At 38.1% G+C, this 9,801-nt stretch overlaps 1 protein-coding gene and 2 long non-coding RNA genes across 3 annotated transcripts; all 3 read left to right on the forward strand.

Annotated features, from left to right (window-relative positions):
- Positions 1-5,182: 5,182 nt before the first annotated feature.
- Positions 5,183-6,145, forward strand: LOC122033949 (pentatricopeptide repeat-containing protein At2g33680-like). The gene is made up of 3 exons (XM_042593093.1): positions 5,183-5,243; positions 5,385-5,948; positions 6,042-6,145. Exons 1-3 carry the CDS (start codon positions 5,222-5,224, stop codon positions 6,143-6,145), a joined length of 690 nt encoding a protein of 229 aa, XP_042449027.1. The 5' UTR covers positions 5,183-5,221.
- A 210-nt stretch (positions 6,146-6,355) lies between these two features.
- Positions 6,356-8,722, forward strand: LOC122033339. The gene is made up of 4 exons (XR_006126502.1): positions 6,356-6,541; positions 7,530-7,620; positions 8,123-8,197; positions 8,569-8,722. It is a non-coding gene; the product is annotated as an uncharacterized LOC122033339 (long non-coding RNA).
- A 100-nt stretch (positions 8,723-8,822) lies between these two features.
- On the forward strand, positions 8,823-9,530 carry LOC122033340. Its single transcript, XR_006126503.1, has 3 exons — positions 8,823-8,885; positions 8,964-9,037; positions 9,426-9,530. It is a non-coding gene; the product is annotated as an uncharacterized LOC122033340 (long non-coding RNA).
- The last annotated feature ends 271 nt before the right edge of the window (positions 9,531-9,801 follow it).

Raw genomic sequence — 9,801 nt, forward strand, 5'->3', positions numbered from 1 at the left:
GGGACTGAAATGTAGCTAGAGGGAGGGGGGGTGAATAGCTCATCGCGTGCTCGTGGTCGGCATTGCTTGTAGTCGGCGTTGCTTGTTTCTTCAAAGATGTGCAGCAAAAATATAAAGAAACAAATGCATACAACGCTAACAAATGGATTTTACTTGGTATCCACCTCACAAGAGGTGACTAATCCAAGGATCCACACACACACACCCTCCACTATGAATAACACTCCTTTATGGTAACTACCAAAGGCGAAGAAGCCCTACAATACTCTAAATACAAGAAGAAGGAAAGGGAAATAAAATACAAGCAAAAGCTTACAAGTTATGCAGTAAAAACCCTAACCCTAACTTCTTGTTGTAGCCCGCCTCTTGATCTTGGATCACTAGCAACCCTTGCTCCAAGAACCCTTCAAGAACTGGTGGTAGAGTGAAGAGGAAGTGTGGAGAGCTGCTGGAGAGGATCGGAGATGAATCGTAAAGTGTCTGCCGAAGGAATCGAACACCTGCGGCTTAAATCGACGCTAACAGTTGGATCCCGATCGATTGGATTGCTCCCAATCGATCGGGGAGGCTTTGGATCGATCAGTCGATCGATCCAGAGCACCTCTGTACTATGCAGGAAAAGCCTGGATCGATCAGCTGACCGATCCAGCCTTTATCGCGTAAAAACGCCCCACCCCAATCGATCCACTGATCGATTAGGGTCTCTGGATCGATCCACTGATTGATCCAGAGGCGTTCTGTGCGCTCTGCAACTTGCCTACTCAAGGCTTGTCGCGGGGACCTTCCCAATCGATTGGCCGATCGATTGGGCATCAACCAATCGATCGATTGATCGATCCAGACATTGGTTTTTGCCCAAAACCAAGTCCCAAGCCCCAAACCAACATTCGGTCAATCCATGACTTGTTGGTTCATCATACCTAGCATCCGGTCACCCTTAACCTGCTAGGACTCCCTCACCATGTAACGCCCGCCCCCTCCTCCTGCTAAGGGAGGGGCGGGGTTACTTTCTTACACATAGACTTAGAAGACATAACATACATACAGCGGAAGCATATATTTTTTTTTTAAAATCATACTGAGCATAGGAACATGAAATAGCATGGTTCAACTTAATAGTCATATTATTCATTTCTAACACATGCATAGGGAATCATGAAAGACATCAACATAACATAACATATTATTCATAAATTCTTTTAAGCAGGTCATTTTTATTTCTTTAGCCAAGTCACCATCACACATCTCTTGCCCCTTCCTGCTGCTCCTCTAGTTTATCCATCCTTTACCTTTATCTGTGGTACAAGGAAAAGTATCTGTAAGCACTCAAGGCTTAGTGAGATCCTTTCCTACTCACAAAAATCAGCATATCATGTAAAATCATCATATCATACATCATAGAATAAATGACGCTCATATCATCATATAATTAAAAACATATCATATTATGGCATAAATTTCAATAATATCGTAACATAAAGTAGACAACATATTATGGCTTAAATCTTATCATGGTATAAGTAACATCATATCATAATATAAGTCATATCATAGCATAAGTAATCATCATATCATGGTATCGATCGTAGCATAGCATAAGAAATCATCATATCATGGCATATATCACATCATAGTATAACTGAAAGCATTATTTCACATTATATCGTAAGCATGGATGCAAAATGCCCTTTAAAACATGGGTAATGTCATGTGCAGTATGCCTTTCAAAACATGATTTATGTCATGGGTGAGATGTCTTAAAACAATATCATATAATACTTGAAAATAATCTCAACATGAAAAGGGCCCGGCTTAGTACCACATACATACATAATGCACGCATCCTAAGTCGACTCAAGGTAGCTAGTCTTGAACCTACTAGGAAACTAGGCCCGTAGCTCGACCTAGGGGCACGTAAGGAGCCCACCCTTTACTAGGCCCGTAATTCGACCTAGGGGCGCATAAGGAGCCCACCCTTTTGGTACAAGCCATTCAAACTAAAATACATGTCATATCAGATCTTTATCATTTCATAACATATCCGTGTCATTCTTAACATATCATATTCATGTCATTCATAGCATATCATGTTCATGTCATTCATAGCCTATCATGTTCATGTCATTCATAGCATATCATGTTCATATCCTTCATGTCATTCATAAGGTATGCATAAATGGGCACATAGCCATGCATACTTGGGCACATAGCCATCATACTTGTCTTGGGCACATAGCCATCATATTTGGGCACATAGCCATTATAGGTATCACTCTCATGCATGGTTCATAAGCATACTTTAAACGAGCAATACAATATATCATGGAAGGAAGGAAAAAAAAGAAACATAATCATGCATGGATCACGAGTTAACTTTTTCCTAATTCATATCATGGCAAAGGAAAGTACATAATGAGTCATAATTTAGTTTAAATCCTCAACCCACTAAGGGTGGCCGAAACATGCATAGGCTCATTTGGGTTACATGAAATCATACAAGCATATGAACCCAATTTAATTTCTATAACATTTATCATAAGGAACCTCATATGCCTATTTGATTTAGGTTCTATGCTTCCTAGGTTTTGAAACATACATTGGCCGAAACATACAAGGTCCAAAACTTGGTTACAAATAGCATGTAAACATGTGAACCCTAAACAATTTCCATGCATTTATCATAGGCAACCACATGAGCATAATAGATTAAAGTTTCAAGCTTCCTAAATCCATACACATAGGTGGACGAATGCCATCAATGTGACTCTAAGGTTTTCAACCAAATATAAGCATGTGAGTACCTTACAAATTTCATAGCATATCATAGAGGAGAACATAAACATGCTAAGGTTGAATTTTGGTTTGCCTAAGCCCTATATTTCATGTTGGCCGAAAGTTCATCATGTGAAAATCCTAATCCTAAGCAACATGAATCTCAAGTGCTTTATGTTATCTTCATATCTTTTCATAAGGTAAAACATAAACAAGCTAGATTTGAGGTTGAGCCTCCTTAAGGTATTTAATCCATTCATGGCCGAAACCTTAAGGTAGGGTCCTACTAGTTCTAAGCAACCTAAAAGTATAAAACATCAAGAGAACATTCATAATATATTAAGGAAAACTTCATACTTGATACTTCTTCTAGAATTTACAAGCATGTGAGTACCTTATGAATTTCATAGCATTTCATAGAAAAGAACATAACATGCTAGGGTTGAATTTAGGCTTGCCTAAGCCCTACATTTCATGTTGGCCGAAAGTTCATCATGTGAAAATCCTAACCCTAAGCAACATGAATCTCAAGTGCTTTATGTTATCTTCATATCTTTTCATAAGGTAAAACATAAGCAAGCTAGATTTAAGGTTGAGCCTCCTTAACGTATTTAATCCATTCATGGCCGAAACCTTAAGGTAGGGTCCTACTTGTTCTATGCAACCTAAAAGTATAAAACATCAAGGAAATATTCATATCACATCATAGAAGAGATCATAAGCATGAAAATTTTTAAATTAAGCTTTCCTAGGGTTTTATGTCTCTTCATGTCCGAACCCTAAGGTAGGGTATTACCTAACTCCAAGCCACATACAAGCATGCAATATCAAGATCATATTCATAACATATCATGGGGAAAAACTTAAGCATGTTGGTTTTGGATTTAAGTTTCCCTAAACATTACAAGTGTCATGGCCGAAAGTTCCCATAAGAACTCAAGGTTGTTAGTCCATCTAAACTCAAACAAAAATCATATAACAACTTGTACCACAGGTGAGGGGATACTCACATCCTCTTGCTTGGTCTTTTCCTAAGAGAAGATACCCTTTGTGAAGAGAAAGGAGAGAGCTTTTCCTCCTAGTGCTCCTTTGTGCTTCTCTTGCTTGTGAGAGGTAGATCTTGAGGATTCCTTCTTGTGGTTTGGTTTTCTTAGGGAGAAAACCTTTGTTGGATTTTTGGGAAAGAAAGAGAGGATGCTCTAAGTCACGACAATGGTGAGGGAAGGGAAGAAAAATGAAATCCCTTCTTAGTTTTTCCTCTTATGCTAGGTGAGAGTAAGAAGCAAAAAGAAACTTTGCCTTCCCTTCTTCTTAACTCATCCTTTATTCTCTTAATGATGACGAAATGTCTTCATTCATCCCCTTTTTTTACTCTCCAATTCCCTCATCTTGTCATCCACGAAAATGAAAAAGAAGGAGAAGAAGACAATTTGTCTTTTTCTTGCTTTCTTCTTTTTATCATGCTCTTAACTTTATCTAGAGTTTCCATTCCTCCTTTAACAATAAATTATGATGGTCTAGTGATAATTCCATAATCCTTAGCTTAAAAGGTTCAAGGTTCAATCCTTGACCAATTCCTTTCCTTTTATATATTTTTGGTTCTATCTTATTCTTTTATTCTAAGAGAAAATCTTCACATACTTAACTTAAGAAATTCGTGGGTGTTACAGTACTTCATACCTCATAGAAAGTTCATCCTCGAACTTTAAAATAGCTCCGGGTACTTTTGTTTCATATCGTCCTCACGTTCCCATGTTGCCTCTTCAAACCGTTGGTTTTGCCATAGGACTTTTACCAAAGGTACTTCTTTGTTCCTTAACTTTTTGACTCCTCTATCCAGTATTTGGATGGGTTTACTTTCATAACTTAGGTCCTCTTGAACTTGTACTCATTACAAGAAAAACCCGCATAGACATCAGTGGAACAACAACAGTTTTAAGCAAAAATCGATGTCTTTGAGTATTTTATACCGATTTTTCTAAAAACCGGTGTCTATAAGCCCAAATTTTCGCTCATAGACATCGGTTTTTTAAGCCGATGTCTATGAGCGCCTTTTTTTCATTAATAGACATCGATTTTAATAGCGATTTTTAAAACCCGGTGTCTATGATAAAATAAAATAATATATTTTTCCTAACAATACTTAGCCGAAATTTGCAACACTTCACTCTTCCCTCTAAACTTAAACCTATATCGCGCTGTTCACCGCATACCGTCACGACGCCACTACCACTTTCCTCCTCGCCGCAGGCAGTCCAACCATCTCTCTCAGCTTCATCTTCCTCTTTCCCTTCTTAGATTGACGCCTCTTCCTCTCCTGATCAGGATTGACTCACGACGCATCTCCTCCACCTCCTCCCTTTGGGTAAGAAGAGGAACGAGAAAGGAGAGGTGACGAGTTAGTCTTGTTTTCTAGGGTTTCAGAATAGTAGCGGCGGAGGGAGGCAAGATGAAGACGACTAGAGGGAAAGGTGATACTAAGTTCCACTGATCAAGACGATAAAATCGTACCTTTTATTTCTAAATTCTACGTTTACAGGAACCTCACCGCTGCCCTCTTTCCTCTCTCCCTCTTCGTCAAATTCTAAGTTTTCGATCTTTTTTTTTTCGAGGATCTCGACATCTCGTCACGGAGGAGACCAGAAAAGCGAAGCCCAAGGCTGGCACTTCCCTTTCCCGAGCCGCCGTCACTTCCCTTTCCCGAGCCGCTCAATCGGCCAAAGCATGCCCAGTCTCCGACGCCACCCACCGCGATCCTCGCTGCCTCAGCGCCATCATCTTCGGCCTCGCCCTCGACGGTCGCCCGCTGGAAGCTCTTCGCCTCTTCAAATGGTTCCAGACCTCCGCCCTCGACCCCGACGAGTTCACCCTCTCCAATGCGCTCTCGCTCTCCGCCAATCTCAGCGCGCTGGACCAGGGAAGGCAGATCCAAGCTCTCGTCTTCAAGAAGAATCTACCCATGGACGTCGCCGCCACCAACTCGCTCATCAATCTCTACTTCAAGTGCGGCAGCATCGCCGACGCGGAGAAGGTGTTTGACGGTATGCTTCTGAGAGACGTCTACACTTGGAACAATAGAAACAAAACGTCATCTAAAACACTCCCTAGATTCCAAAAACTCTACTCGAGAAGACAACTCCTCTCTACAAGTTCTTGTTCTCCAAGATTCATTGCACGTGCGTTAATGTGTTGTTTGAACTTTAGTATGCAATTGGGGTAAAAAAAAAATCGTAGTACCGAAGTTACAACTCATCACATGCTTTGTGTAGGTCATGCATGCTGTGCACAGGTGTCATACTCATTTGGGCACATGATGTTCTGCTCAATATTGAGAAATACCATACCAAGCAATTCTCAGAAGAAATCATATTAAGTGGAAATCTCCTTGAATGTGTTTCGACGGTCTACTTGCACGATTTGTTCTTAGACATAACACAGTTCATGTTTTTTTTATTCCTCTAAATATAGATCACTATATTGAACTTCACCTCTCAGGTGCCATCTACCAGGCCAGATATGGTTGAAGTTGTGAACATACTAGAGATGATCAGATGCCCTCAGGATAATCTGGAAGAGGAGCTTTCTTGACGGTTTGTTCCACAATCTCTGCGACATAAACCAGTTATATGGTAGATACCTAGAATGATGAACTAGCATGGTAGTTGGATTTGGTTTGCACGAAATGAAAGTAGAAAAAGAAGGCCTAGCTGCTACAGAATAGCTTGACTAACAATTTGCAAGCCAGAAATCCTTGTGAAAGTTAATCGAGGTTTTTCCCTTTCTCTAGTATTAGTGTGCTGCTGCAAGGTGGATTACATTCACCAGGTTCTTATTTGTATAACCTTCTTAAGTTGCATTTTACCTTTCATGCTTCTTTGCTTCCGTTACCAATAAAAACATGGTTTCTTAGAAGCAGGTTGGGTAAAAGCACAATGTGCAACTCTTTATGTTAGTATGTTTTGAGTGTAATTTAGGAGGTTGATCGTGATAAATCAGTTTCAAATTGGTTTTACTCGATGTTATAGTTTTCTTACTCTTACAGTTTCCTTTATGGATGCATCCTGGATATCCATGTGATTGAATTCTGAGTTTTCGATTCGAACTTGCAGGCCCAAGTGATGCGATCATTCCATTCATCTTGTAGCAATTACCAGGAACTCTAAGTTGCATGTTTAATTAAATCTGAAAGGTCTTACTAGTATTCAAATATTGTTACCTCATGTTTCTCCTTCCTTGTTCAGTTCTTGCATATGTAGAGGATTGAGATTGTGAAAGTTGGTGAAGTTCATATAGAGAATGTAAGCCCACCAATGGTTAAAAAAGAACTTGATGATTTTTTTTTCATTTTCAATTGACAAATTTTTATCTTATTCATTTAATTGGTCAATTGCTTGAGTAGCATGTAATTATGTTCTATTACTTGAGTTTATAGATCACTATGACCTTCTATATTGAAAGTGTATCCCTCATAGAGTGACTAGTCATTTTAGGATGAAATGAGTTTTACTCATTAATCCCACATGGATGAATGTCGGTTGTCCATTATACCTATATATTACAAGTGTGTTGCCCTCTCAAGTGAATAAGCTCTGCTTGAATTCAACACTAATGTTGCAAAGTGGTCACCAACAAGTCATCAAAAATACCATCAGTCACTATAAATGTTTCTTATCATCTCATGCCAGCTTCTTTTTCCAAGTCTGTCCTTGAGGATGGGAACTGACTCATTGCATTGTTCTTTTTATTGTTATTAATAGGCAAGTCTCCATAGAAGAAGGAGAAGGTAAAGCGCAAGAGCTCGGTGTCATGTTTATCAAAACAAGCGCAAAAGCTGGCTTCAATATAAAGGTAGCTATCATACCATGACAAGAACCTATTATGCTTCAAAATCACTTCATGTTTATGCTTTTCAAATTACCAATGCATATATGCCTTATCACAGCTGAAACAGACAAATACTTGTACTGCCAACATCTCCTTTAGGTGCACCAATGACTTGGCCCAAAGATCATTAAACTAATGATGTTATACTTGTTAGACAGATGCACTGAAAGCAAACATATGTCATCTTTACGTGCCTAATTATGTTCAATTCCTGACAAAATGCTTAACAAAGGCATGCTAATTTAGTCTCACAAGGCTAGCAAGGGAAGTTAGCTAATGAATAGGATTTATATGGACTTAACATATACACTATTATTAACTCGGGCTTCAATATTTTATTCTCATGGCTGAGAATAAGTTTGTGGATCAATTTTTCCATCAAATCCAATGGCTTCTTATTTATTTATCTAAATATTTCTGATTTTTCAAGGACTGCGGTTACTAATTGCTTTCTCAATCTTTTCAGGCTCTCTTTCGAAAGATTGCGGCTGCCTTGCCCGGGATGGAAACCTTTCTCCTCCATGTTGCTTAGATTTATGAGGTTTAAGAATGAAGGAAGAATCTTTTATTTTGTTCTTTTGAAAATTTATTATGTCAATATAAGTAGAATCTTTTTGAGTTTATGAGGTTATCTGTTTAAATAAAAGTCTTCTCTTCCTATTTCATTTTGTTCTTTTGAAAATTTATTATGTCAATATAAGTAGAAAATTTTTTGAGTTTCTGAGTTTATCTGTTTAAATAAAAATCTTCTCTTCCTATTAGCTAATTTTGTTGCTTGCTAGTGATTATGCTTATCTACTATTTGCTTTACTCTCACATGTGAGAGTCAGTTCTTTTCTTACATGTTTCTTTATATCAGATATTTAAGTTTATTTTATTTATAACAAGTACTCTCTTTTTTCCTGTGTTTAGGAAAGTGAAAGTGAGGATGATGGTCTTGACATGGGTGATGATGATGATGTTGAGGAACTTGAAAATGAATCAGAGGCTGTTAGGAAAGAACCAACCATTGAGAAACCTGCTCTTGTTTCAGCATCATTTGTTGTTTGCCTATTGAAAATTAATGTCTTGGACGGAATGCTTTCTTGCATTTCTGTGTTCGGAGTTGCTATGAAGAAGGTAAGTTGCAATGCAACTAATATTTTTTTTTTAAGATTCTTATCTAGGATGTTGACTTGCAACCAAATAGTCATCCTATGTTGGGAGCTAATGGATCCTGTCCAGATTTGGTTAGTCAATAGTCAAAAGACAATTATTTCATGGATACATATGGATGTTCATCTTAATAAAAAGGTTACATATTTCAGATATTGACAGAACATTAACTGAATGTGGAATTTGCACTAGCTGTGTCCTACTGAGCCTTTTGTGCTTTCTAGAGGTCCTTACTTGTCTCTTTAAGAATTTGCATAGGTTGATACAAACAAATCTTAATGAAGTATTTATGTCTATACGTCATAATATATGGACACTTTTGTAGTTTCATCTTATTCTATTTTACTTTTTTTTTTCTAATAACATACTCTTTGATGCAAGGTCGAGAAAGCTCATACTACCGACCTTCATTTTGTGGACTGGAACCCCCATAATCAAAATCTTATTTTGACTACGTATATTCTTGATGTTTATTTGTTCCCATTCTATAACCTCTGCTGGTTCTTAGGCAGTATTTTGTTACTTTCTCCTATAAACATGATGTCTTGAGTTTGTGAGTCAGTGATTATATGCAGCCTTAGCATTTCTTTATCTATGATCATATTTTTTCTCAGGTTTGTTGATAAGTCTGTGCATATGTTTGATCAACGTAACCTAACTTCTGGTGGTGTTGGTGCACCAGTACACAAACTTGATGGTCACAAGGCTGTTGTTCTCTATGTTCAGGCTTGCTATATTACTATATTATTAGCATTGGAATACTTCTGTTAACTGTTGCTATAACTTATTGTCCTTTTGACTTTATTCCAGTGGTTTCTTGACAAAGCATCAATTTTTAGAAGAGCTGCTGAGGATGGCTTCCTCAATATATGGGATTATGAAGGTATTTGTTTATCTATAATGAAGGTTTTGGAAAGTCATTTTCCCATATATTTTTTTGAGGCGAGTCTTTAAAGACAATAGAGGACCTCTAACTACATTATCAGATAG

This window comes from Zingiber officinale, chromosome 11B, assembly GCF_018446385.1.
Source record: "Zingiber officinale cultivar Zhangliang chromosome 11B, Zo_v1.1, whole genome shotgun sequence".
In the NCBI taxonomy this organism is placed as follows: domain Eukaryota; kingdom Viridiplantae; phylum Streptophyta; class Magnoliopsida; order Zingiberales; family Zingiberaceae; genus Zingiber; species Zingiber officinale.

Coding starts and splice junctions, on each gene's coding strand:
- LOC122033949 (XM_042593093.1), top strand. CDS start 5,222: ATGAAGACGACTAGAGGGAAAG. Junction 5,244..5,384: donor GAAGACGACTAGAGGGAAAG/GTGATACTAAGT, acceptor TTTTTTTTCGAG/GATCTCGACATCTCGTCACG. Junction 5,949..6,041: donor TTCTCCAAGATTCATTGCAC/GTGCGTTAATGT, acceptor TGCTTTGTGTAG/GTCATGCATGCTGTGCACAG.